Below are 12,671 nucleotides of genomic sequence, written 5' to 3' on the forward strand. Positions count from 1 at the left end.
GTGTTGGAACTGTTGTCCTTGCATGCCTGTTTATCTTCCTGCATCATTACTCCTCAACAGGCTTGAAGTAAACTGTAAATTTTTTGAAGGAAGACATGTCTCATTATTTACATAAATACCATATATTCCTCTCTTGCAGCATAAACAGTAGATATCTGAGATGCTGGAAAGCATTTTCTAAAGCACATTAGTTGTGTGGAGATGTAGTCCATCCCCACAGTTATTAAGTTATTATTAAGGCAGTTGTTTGCATTAAAATAAAAAACATTCTTTTCGAAGGTTGGCTATCTTTGTTACAATTACCCAAGCTAAAAAGACATTTTTAATGTCTTTTTAAGAATAGTTCAGTGTGAAAAATAAAACATGCTGTCCCAGTGTAAACAACCAAGGAAACAGATAGCAATTTTAACACTAACAAGCAAAATAAGAATTCTTAATTAAGCCAGTTCATCTGTCTTCTGTCACAGCAATACTGAAAAGTGTAGAGAGAGGAAAGTAGAATTTCCTGCAGTTTCCTGTCTGAGTTTGAGTACAAACAAAAGGTTGAAAGCAAATAGGTTGGCATGACTGAAGAAATAGTTAGAAGAGGATTGGAGAGTTCACTTAATATAGAAGTAGGAATGAAAAGTAGGAAAATATGGAAATGAGCAGGGCTTGGGAGTAAAGGCACGCAGTTCATGTGCAGGGAACAATGGATATCAATGGGAAACTCCAACTCTAGATTTGCTGATGCCTCCTAAATAATAATACTAATAATGAAAGTTTTAAAAGGGAGGAAGAAAACAACAACATGAAAGCATGTGTAAATTCACTGGAGATGGTAATACTCCAGGAGGTTAATACTCCAGGAAAGTTAATATATACCTTGACTAACTAAAAAACCCCCAAACACTTTTATTAGATGTCTCATTTTTGTACCAGTGCAAAGAACAGCTTATAGACTCTTCTACTTATTTTATCATCTTACATGTTCTAAATTCAAGGCAGTCAATGCATATAGGTGTTACTCGGATATTAAAACAAAATTGTATGCTTATTTAAAAACACTGTATGTTTTAAAGATTCTTGTATGATATGCCCCTGCCTTGAATAGTAAATGTACATAAGATGCTTTTTCAACAGATGAATAATTAATTTTGAGATAGTCTTTCAGAGGTACACATTAAAGTTGTGCGGATTGATGTCAGAAACTGAGGTTAAATAACAAGCTCGAGGTTAAATAACAGGCAGTCTGTTAAAACTACTGCACACCTATGTCAGTTGGCTGGATACTAATTAAATATAGATGGAAACAATATAATGAACTTAAATGAATGGCTTTAAGCTGGTGTCATGTACCAACGCATGCAGTATTTCTCCTACTGCTTAGAATAGTTATTGTTTGAAACATAACTGTCCACTTATTTCAGCCAAAGGGAGGTGTGTAGGCAACTGTTTTAAATTGTTGTAGTACTATGCTCATTTTTAAATTGTTTCATGGGTGATTTGTTAGGTAGGAAGATTAAAAGGTCACGTCTCTCCACTGTAAACTTACTGACACATCTTAAATGTTTGCAATCCATTTCCTTACTATGCAGTATATGTTGGGAGAGACAGTGTCTCAGAGTAAGTGCCCAACATATGTGCTGCTGTACATGCTTTACAAACATCTATGTCCTGTATTGTATCTGGGAGTAAAAAGGAGGCATTGGAGTTCTCTTTGAATGGGTGTAATGTCTCTGTTCTCCATGTTGCTCAGTAGTAGTCAGTTGCTTCTGAAGTTTCCTTACGATCTTTCAAGCTTGGTCCTAATTATAGCTAACTGCAGTCATGTGTTTTAGGAATCGCATAGTCACGGTTAGTGAGGTGGATTTTATACAAACAACTACATTTAGATAAATTAGCACTTGATTTTTGTCCAGGGGGAGCAAAATAGGTGTGGCAGCAATAGAAAACTGGAAACTCTCTCAGTATCGGAAACTTCTTGGATTCAAGCATTGGCAAAATATTCATGCAGTAGAGACCATTCATGTCAAGTTCTTCTTGTACTTTTCAAGCTTTCAACTATAATTTCTGGTAGATCTGGGCATTCATTTCTTTATTTGCTCTCAGTCCACCTTTTTTTTTTTTTCAAATTTGAGGGAGAACACAGATGTGATACCAGCTGGTTATGTTGGAAAAACAGGAAATATTCAGCATTCTGAGAAAACTGCTGATCAATTTGAGATGTTATTTCCAGAATTTCAAAGTTCATTAAGAAGTGTAATGAAAATTTATAAAGGAAGAATGCAGTCTGTATATCAAGATTCATAGCTTTTCAGATGGAAGACTTTGATCTACACCTTTTATTTTGATTCAGAAGCATAGTCAGTCTTTGTGGCTCACATTCAATCAGATCTAAAAAAGTCAGTGCAATTGTTTGTCTCTCATTACTGCTAGAAGGCTTTTGACCATCAAAAATCACATTATGTTAGTGAAAATTTCAGGCTAAAGGATTGAGAGAAGCATGAAGACTCCAAAGTTGATTTACATTAACAATCTTGACAGTTTCTGAAAGGAAGGATTTAGGGAAGGAACTGACAGGCCAAGCTACCCCAGTAAAGAATCTGTCTTTTCCCCATGAAGTGTGAGCCTAACAACTATATGAAGAATAGCAAAGCTCAGCTTTTTCCATTAAAAACTTACAGTCCCTATTAATAAGGGGCCTTTTAAATAGTTTTCATCTAGTTCTCTTACTCCAGTGGCACAGAGACTGAAATGAGAGCGTCCTATTGCATTTCAAGAGATTGAGCAAGCACAACATCTGCCAAATCTCCTTGACAACCAGTATGTCCTTTTCAAGATAAGGATATTCTGTGAAATGGAAAACAGATTAATGCTGGATCCACTTGATCTTATCTTCAGAACATTCAGCCAGCTTCCCACATCACCAAATGTCTGATTATTTTTTTAATACTGACTAATTAAATAATGGATTTTGGAAAGAGTTAATTAGAGAAAAGGAAATAATTGTATTATCAGGGTTGCATTCCAAAAAGAGCCTTTAAAAGATTTAAACTTGGGCAGAATTCAGTATATGGTACAAAATGAGCCAAAATTTCTCTAGCCTTTTATTTGTTCCATGGCACTAAAATCATAAAGGTTGGAAAAGACCTCCCAAGATCATCAAGTCCAACTGTTAACCCAGCATCTCTGTGTTCACCCTATCCTCAAGTGCCATATCCACGTGTTTTTTGAACATTTCCTGGAACGATCACTCCAGCACTTCCCTGGGCAGCCTGTTCCAATGCCTGGCAACCTTTTCAGTGAAGAAATTTTTACTAGTATCCAACTGAAACCTCCCCTGGTGCAACTTGAGGCCATTTCCTCTCATGCTGTCACCCCACACTTTGCTACAATCTCTTTTCAGGTAGAGAGTGATAAGGTCTCCCCTGAACCTTCTTTTCTCCAGGCTAAACACCCCATTTCCCTCAGCTTCTCCTCATAAGACCTGTTCTCACAATATTAAAGGTTAATGAAGTAAAACAGGTAGACACACATGGAGAGAAACAAATACAGTTTGTGTTGTATTTTTGAAAATCTCTAGGCTCCTAAAGAAACAGAAAGAGGATTTTCACGACATCAGAGATAATGGGAGTTAACCTTCTAATCTGCTTATGACTTAAAAATTCCACTACATTTCTGTTTAGGCACATACCGCTCCTGAAAACATTGCCTGTCATAAAAGTCGCTTTCCTGAGGATCGACATGACATGTCAAAAGTTTTGAGTTCTGATTGTCATTTGACATTCTAGTAAGGGCAGGCTTTTTTTTGTGAAGGCCGAGAGATTTCTTTTTCTCAGCTTGAAAAATTATATCCTTGTTACCTGATATTAGAGAAGCAAACACAGTCCATATTTCATTATGACTAGTCCATTATGATATTTTTCTTAGTTGTAATTTAAGAAGAAAAACATGCTGATAGGAGAGAATAATAATTGAGTACCTTGGAATTCCCATAAATCACAACACTGTACCTTGATTTGTTCTGTGAGTGTACAGCTTTGTTTTCGACCAAAAACCATCTCTCCTTTGCAAATTGCTTTCATCTTTAGGGTTAATGTGTGTCATTACTGTAAAATCCAGACCCCTAACCAATGAAACTATTGGAACTTTACATTTACTTCTTTACAAAACTGAAATTTCAGAACAATATTATAGCAGATATATGTGTATTATTGGCTGTTCTATCTCCTTTTGGACAGGACTTTGAGACAAAGTTTTTCTTTCATTGTTTCTAATGCTCTCTTGTTTACTTTTGTCATAGCTGAATATTAAATACTTTGAATAAATATAGAGCAAATTTTTTGACTTCTCATAGGCTTATCAGCTAAAGTTGCCCTTTCAGTAACTTTACTTACTGAAATGTGTGAGCTACTTCCGAACACGAGATTAGTAATTAAAAAATACCCAACAGTGTGTGTGCTATTTAGATATGTATCATGTTAAATCAAATATAGTGCATATGTGGCTACAGTATCTTTATTTTAATATTATATATATCATCCTTGCCTCTGTTATCCTGCAGAAAACATGAATCAAGTGAGTTAAAGAAAATAATAGGTTTTGTTTCCTATTGTTCACCTTTAAAATAAGAGCTTATTACCAATGATGTAGAATTATCACTGTTTTTCTTACATTTTGTTTCTAAACTTAAGGTTTGAATCAATATTTGTTGGCTTAATATATAAAAAAATCCCAGATTTTTTTTGCCTTACTCTGCTTTATAAAAGCTGAGTAATATATAGCAATAAAGGCCCTAAACCAAGACTAACATACATCACAGGAAATCTTCATGCTGACATTTGTTAGGGTTAGACCAGGTCCTAAGACAAGAGGATATGAAACTGAACTCTTTCTAGGGATAAGAAGCAGCATCACTATGATGATTATCAGGATGAAATCATTGCAATAATTGTCTTATTGTTTGTCACTAAATATGAATTCTGCTTGTTGTGAGTTTTTTTCCATTTCTGACTCTCTCATATTTAAAGCTTTTATTAGTTGCATCCTGGTTTCTCTAATCTGTGTATATTGTTTAAAATAACTTTCTTCTCTCTTTAGGCAGGAATTTTCAGCATGAATGCATGTGAAGAGGGTTTTGCCACTGGTGGCAGGGATGGCTGTGTTCGCTTATGGGACTTAAATTTTAAACCAATTACTGTGATTGATCTCAGGGAAACAGACCAAGGATATAAAGGTAAATGGAAGTTTATCACTTTCAATACACCAATAAGGTAGGAAATTTATCAGTATTTTGAACAACAAAAGACTTGAAAACCCAAAAATGTTGTTTCATGTATGTTACTGTAAACTATTTGCTAGAAATAGAATAGATCATGCCCACTAATATGAAGGTCACATAGTCCTTCAAAGTTACTGTGAAACATAAGATCAAGATTTATACTTTTTATACTTTTTATACACATCGTTTCTAGAGAACAGCATCTTTTAACAAGGAACAGTAATGCTTAAAGAGAACTTGGAAGAGACAATGAGATCTACAATGTAAAACAATGGAGTCCAAAAATTGCATTTGCTAGTTATTCAAATTTTTATTAAAACTATTTGGAAGTTATTTACAGTTTTGCAGTACTTAGAACACTGCTTACATAGAACACTGCTTACATATGCTTATGACTTCAGTTACAATTTGTCATGCTAAATTTTTACATGGAGTGTTCCAGATATTGTTGCTGTAACAATTTAGGAAAAGAATACAAACATATGCTGAAGCATTGATGTCATTTACAATATTGCTTTTGTTGGCATTTGATCTTCTTTGCCCCCAGTCACTTTGTTATTTTCTAATGCCTTGCCAAGAATCTGAAAATGTGGTAGAATGTCTGATGGCAATTGGATACTCAGGGTCAATAATAACAAGTTAAATCTTTGTATGCTGTAATTGACTTGGCATTCCCACCAAGATTGTGAAGTATTGCAACAAGATGCAATACATTCCATTTTAAATATGCCCTGCAGTAGAGAGGCTCTGTTTTAAATTTGAATTTACTCAGCTGCTGTTTCTCGGCTCTGCTGCATGTAAATGAAAACTGTGTTTCATTCGCCATTTCCTTCCCTCATCAAATGCCCATGACAGAGCTAATAGATTTTTTAAACACTTATCTTTAATAAAATCCCCTTCACTCTTTTTTTCCTTCTTCTTGTGTACTTTTGAGGATTACCTTTATGACCTGTCCTTTTACTTGTTTTCTTAATTGCATTTTTTGCTGCTCCTATACCTTAACACTTGGCAATTTCTCTTGTAAACATGAACTCAAGATCTGTATCCTTGTGAATGGCTTGCAGCAATTAGTTGACTCTAGACTTATTGTCCAAGTAGTCATATTGTATTTCAAAATGTCTCCCTCCAGCACTAGAAGTTCCAAATTACTAAAACAAGTGTCTTAATCATCCTTTATCAAAGATTCTGGTTGGTCATTTCTTTATTTTTTAATCACTGTAGAGAGATTAGCCGTATAACGTCTAAATTATAGGCAGTGAATGGCAAGGTGGTTATATTCACCAGAGCAATCAACAGATCAAATCTGTAAAGCAAAACAGATGCTGTGGGGGGGCAGAGTAGAACAATATATATGCATTTTGAGGGGTGTTTGAGGGACGTTAGCTCTAGTCTGGTTCAGCAGACTGAAAATTGCATTGCAGTTGGAGTGCACTCCTGGAGCTCATTGTTCTGTTTCGTGTGGACAGAGTCTTATTTGTGCATTTGAAGGCTATCTTGTAATGCAAAGTGTGTTAAGTAGCCACAATCAGGATCTTTGCTTTGAGAGCTAGCTTCGTCAGAATTAACACATCCATGCAGAGGCACCACACTGGCCTACTAACCCACCATTCACTGTTTGTGAGTCATTCAGTTTCTTTCCACGGTAAATTTAATAACATAAGGCTTTTCTTTTCCTTCTACATAATTAAAAATATTTTTCAAAAGCTCATCAATCTGGACCATTACAACATTCCTTTCTTTTATCTGATATATATAATTTTGTCTCACATATTAATCTAGAGTAGCTTTTCAAAGATGTTCTGGAGCTGCTCTCCACAAAGGCAGTGTTTAGGCAAACTAAGTCAGGCATTGCTACCATCTGGTTATGAACATTTCAAATTGGCAAAATTGAGTTGCGTTATCAGAATGTAATAAGTGCAGCCTGTTTTAAAAGGTACATATTACTAAAATCAGGCACCCAAGACTGGGTTCTCAGTGTAACTGTCTTAACTTCCATTTTATTATTCCTGGCCTTATCTGCAAACAACAACTGTTAGTCTAAAAGTTAATTCAGTTGTTAGAAATGCTTGTTAAATTCCATCATAAACCCTTTTCAACTCTCTAGATGTTGTTTCAATTTGATTTATTATTATTTTTTGTTTATTTGGAAAAAATAATTTCATATACTCTTAAGATGTTACAAAGAATTGGGCTCTTTGACTTTCTTACATATAATACTTGTTCCACTGATGTTTTTGTCGCTTAAATAATTTGGATTCACCTAGTTAGTACTAAGGTCCATAGTTTGATCAGAAACTGTAATTTATATTCTCTGCTAACTTTGTTGAAGGTTAGAGACATTAAAGGCATAATTTCAGCTGCAAATGTCAGTACTATATTTTTCCTTTATTGAAATAAGGCTCACATTTTATTTTAGAAATTTCTTAATACTAAGCTTGAAAAGTTTATGTTCTGAGTGCAAGTATGTGTTATTTGGAATAGATAAAAGGAGTGAATGGAGGACTAAGAGAAGGTATATGGATAATTCTTGACATTTTCTTGCTTTTATGTTTTGTTGTGTGCTACTTTACCTTTGTTTCACGAATTCTGAGGATGTGTCTTTCAGTAACAATCTCTTCTACAGGTCTGTCTGTAAGAAGTGTTTGCTGGAGAGGAGACCATATACTTGTTGGGACACAAGACAGTGAAATTTTTGAAATTGTGGTGCATGAGCGTAATAAGCCTTTCCTGATAATGCAGGGGCACTGTGAAGGAGAGCTGTGGGCTTTGGCTGTCCATCCTACAAAACCCCTGGCAATGACTGGAAGTGATGATCGATCAGTCAGGTTAAGTCTTGTTTGGTTGTTTGTTTAACTGCCTACAGTTTTATAGGAACAAATGATTTGTGGAATTGAAGTGCTCCTACAGTTTAGGGATGCATGAAATGAGTGCTCGCCAGTAATAAAATATAGTGGAGGTATATATTTCCCCCAAAAAACATGTACAAAATTTGAAAAAAATTCATTTAGACTAATTGAGCACTCAAAGACAAGTATCCTGTAAGTGTTCCCTTTCCAGGAGCTATATTAAGCATTCATAGGTTACAATGAAAAAATTGTATTAAAAACTTATATATTTTACTCTTACCTATTCACTTTTCCATGTGTTGCAAATTAAATTTTAGTTTGTGAATTTCATCAAACTTAATGCATGCATAAACAGAATATAAATGCTCATAAAATAAGAATTTAAACAGAATATAAATGCTTATATTCTGTTGGTAAACAGAATATAAATGCTCATAAAATCTACTAGATTAATCTTTTACAAATTCATCTTTTTTTTTTGTTCAAACACCTTTTCTTTCTTATAAATATCTTAAGGGTAACATGGTTAAGAGAATCAGTAGTTCACTTATTAATATTGAAATAATACTCTAAAATTCACAATATGTCTTGTAAATGATAGATGTTATAATTATTAGTTATAAGGAGTTATTAGTAATGACTTGTTAGTAGAAAAGTTTGTTTATACTGATCAAAGTCTTTATAATTGTTATTTAATGTTCTTGGCTAAAATGATTAACAAAATAGTAGAATTTTCACAGGAGTGGTCTAAAAGTATATCTTGTCGTATGTTATTTTTTATTTTTTAAAAAATCAAACAAAATTAATCTGCCCCCACATTTTCTCAGTATTGATATTTCCTCACCCTTTAAAATATAAGACTGTTCCTTGCTCTATACAAAATTCACACTTTTGACCTAGATTTTCCTTGTGGAAAATTATTTTAAAATAAGATACTGCTACGTCCAGCATTTTTCAGAAATTGTGGACTTCATCTTACCTATAACAAAGCTGCAAACCCCTTTTTATGTTTGAAATAATTACTTTATTTTAGAATTTGGAGTTTAATAGACCATGCTCTGATTGCCCGGTGCAACATGGAGGAACCCATTCGCTGCGCCGCAGTCAGCACTGATGGAATCCATCTTGCTCTGGGTATGAAGGATGGCTCTTTCACTGTGCTCCGAGTCAGGTATGGTACAAAATCAAAAGCAGATACGTTATTAACTCCTTCAAGCAGGTTATCTAGTTGCTTTTGTAGATTGTATGTATACTGACACTGTAGTGACCGTACATGTGGTTACTTACATTTTTGTTTCAAATTATGGAGTATACTCAGATTTTTTTAAATGTGCTACATATGTTCATGTTGTTCCATAACAACCCATTTGAAAAAAGTATTTTGGTCTATTTGGTGAGAGTGGCAAGGTTCTAGGAAATGTTTTACTTTAGGTTTTAGCTTTATTAATTATTCTTGAATTACTAAGAAATAAATTTTCATTAATTCCTAAATTGTTTCCCTGTGTTGGAAATCCACTGTCAGCACATCATACCTATAAAACCAGTGTTGACTTGTTGCTGAGATCCCACAGTTTTAAAGGGAATGTCTGAGATCTGTCTCATGTCAGTGAAGTTTTCTTCCCTGAGTGAATAAAGATCTGGTAACCTACCTGATGAGGTTTTCTTGTGGACCCAGTTTGAACAGTTCCTTCTTTTTTGCTCTCCCTCAGCCCAGTGCAGCACCTTCTTGTGTCACTGTTCCCTTCTCTTTTTTTTGGCCATGAAGCCCTAACCAACTCTAAAACCAGCAATTTTGTGTTTTCTCATGGGATAGTTAAGTTCACTTCATAATTTCACGATCTTGTCCATTTTTTAAAACTGGGAACTTGAGAGTGTGATAAGGCTCTTCTATGCTTATGACATGCTTTCTTTCATACTACAGAGATATGACTGAGGTTGTTCATATCAAAGACAGGAAAGAAGCTATTCATGAACTCAAATATTCTCCAGATGGGAATTTCCTAGCTGTTGGTTCCAATGACAGCTCTGTGGATATATATGGTGTTGTTCAACGATACAAGAAGGTTGGGGAATGTATTGGATCTTTAAGTTTCATCACACATATGGATTGGTCTTCAGACAGTAAATACTTACAGACCAATGATGGCAATGGAAAGAGACTTTTTTACAGAATGCCAAGTAAGATTCTGAGTTGTCTTTATGATATTTGTTACTTATTACAGAAATAATGTATAGTAGTTTTGTAAAAACAGCCAAATGTAAATCCTGGTTCAAAGCATGTGGTTATAGTGAAAGTTTTTTGTAAGTTTGTATAAATATTTGCTATATTTGAATAAGTACGGCATTTTTATGGCAAAGTTACTTAAATATCTCTATTCGTATGTGTTTACTGTCCTTTCAAATGCATCTTTTCATGCCAGAGATGTTGGCTTATAATTTGTTTTATTTCTCAAGAATAAAGTTTTGCTCTCACTTTTTAGAAGGAGAAAAATGCAGCTTTCAAATTCAATTTTGCAATATCTTAATAGCTTTGTACTTGTGGAGCTTGGTTATTACATGAATTACCACTTAATTGCGCTGTAGGATTTTTTAAATGTGTGGAAAAATCAGTATGTTGCAGCTCAGGAGAGTCATTTGGTTTTCCTGAACTATGTTTGCAGCAGAACTGAGGAATTTAACTTAAAAGAGCTTTTACACTGAGAAACTTTGTGATAGCCCCATTATTGTAAGTGTTTTCAAGATAACACTCTTGAAAACTTGACTGAACAATCCCTTACTATAGAAATAATTTCCATCAAGATGGTTCCCTCTGTAGATGACATATGCACATATTACAATATCTTAAAGCTTCAAATTTAGGTAATCCTGATTAGAATATGCCAAGGGCAGTATTTATCACAAGGCTTAACTTCTTTCTTCTGTCAATTGTATACACTCTTTACATAATGATATTTTCCCCACTCATCATATTTTTTAGTAATTATGTATTATTATCACCACTTTTTACATTTTCCCTTAATTGTTGTACAATATTTATTCTTTGCACTGTACATTATTGACAGATCCATGCAGCTTTTTGTTACTCTTTTTGCTGAAGCATCTAATTAATTTTGATTCTCTGTACTGAATGAAGATACATAAGAAAAGATAGTAAGAAATTAATTAGACAGTAACAAATACACACAGGAGGAGCAATTTGAAGTCATATAGGCAACTTTCAGCCTGAGATTTTTATCTGTTAGAATGTGGGATTTTGCAAGTTTGTTTATGAAAAAAGTTTAGCAAAGTCAGTGGAGCTGGAGGAATGTGCTAATATTTCAAAATAATATTCAAATGGTGTAACACTTGAAATTCCGCTATAGGTGAGTAAAGGAACTTGCAGTTTCTTGGTAAAAGATCTGTAGGACTTAGTTATCAATATAACCAGTTTTAGTAGTCATTATTTATATGAATTAGTGATTGAAAGAGATTACAAGGTAAACCTTGTCAAAGGTTGCCTTTATTTTATCAGAGCTGAAGGACCTTCAAACAGGGCACTTGAGTTCCTTTCCAGCTTTTGGAGGGATATATAGTAGTTAAAATTGTTCTCAAGTGTGGGAGGTTTGTTGTTGGTTTTTGGTTTGGTTTTTGGATTTTTGGTTGTTTTGATTTTTTTGGTTTTTTTGTTGGTTATGGGGGTTTTTTTAAAGTCTTCCTTCTGATTTATTTGCCATTTTGCTTTCTTTTCTCTAGGACTGTTCTTTATTTACTCTATTGAGTCCAGTACACTTGAATTCTTCCTTATACCCTTCTGTTGTAAACTTCTTACAGTGCTTGTGACTGCTCTCCCCTACATCTCATCCCATCCCATTTGCTTCCACTAGGCAGAATCCTACTTACAATAAGGAATTGTTGTCTTCAGTTTTGTTACCGCTAAAGACTAAGAGTGAATTGTTGTCCTGCTCAGGTTTTGCAGTTATGTTCAGTCCAACTCACAGCTTTCACATTTGCTTGCATTGCTCCTGTGTTCCTCCTGCACTCTGTTCTGGCCTTTGCAAAAGACGCACTATTTATTAAATGTGCCTTTGGTCTGACTCAGTTCATCAGCTCTTATGTGAAACTTTGTCATTGCCAATAGAGCTGGTGGTGAAACTGATGTAACACGGATGCAAACAACATTGGTATTTTCAGTAATTTACAGTGGCCAAATCTAAATGAGTTCATTTTTTTTCTCAAAGTAATTGAGGTTTCTAGAATCATTCATTCAGCAACAGAATTTTTCTGAACTTTATATTAAAATTACTACCTGTATATTTTGATAAACATTTAAAAAATAACACAGCCTCAAGAGATACCAAGAAATTATAAAAGCTGTAAAGTACCAAAGCCATGATGTTCTGTTAAGTAGTCTTGAGAAGCCCTACTATCGATACTTTTGGTCATAATAAGGAATATTAGGTCAGGACAGTGTCAGAAGTCCATTTTTATTGTCTCTCACTTGGATTTGATTTCTAGAGAATTTTTTAAATGTTACAGTCTTTAAAATTGCATAAACGAACATTTAAAAATTACCCTTTATTTTT

The 12,671-nt window shown here is 34.3% G+C and overlaps 1 protein-coding gene across 7 annotated transcripts in view; it reads left to right on the forward strand.

The window, feature by feature from the left end:
• EML5 (EMAP like 5) overlaps positions 1-12,671 on the forward strand; it is a 113,000-nt gene that overhangs the window by 29,394 nt on the left and 70,935 nt on the right. For all 7 annotated transcript variants that reach the window (XR_007631412.1, XR_007631410.1, XR_007631411.1 and 4 more), the window contains exons 6-9: positions 5,083-5,218; positions 7,887-8,088; positions 9,143-9,280; positions 10,031-10,287. Coding sequence is in view for 4 of the 7 variants with exons in the window: in XM_050334929.1 (XP_050190886.1) it covers positions 5,083-5,218; positions 7,887-8,088; positions 9,143-9,280; positions 10,031-10,287 (733 nt within the window). In the remaining 3 variants the exon portion in view is untranslated. The remainder of the gene's footprint in view (positions 1-5,082; positions 5,219-7,886; positions 8,089-9,142; positions 9,281-10,030; positions 10,288-12,671) is intronic.

Source organism: Myiozetetes cayanensis, unplaced genomic scaffold, assembly GCF_022539395.1.
Source record: "Myiozetetes cayanensis isolate MyiCay16 unplaced genomic scaffold, myiCay2020 scf6-25, whole genome shotgun sequence".
NCBI classification, from domain to species: Eukaryota; Metazoa; Chordata; class Aves; order Passeriformes; family Tyrannidae; genus Myiozetetes; species Myiozetetes cayanensis.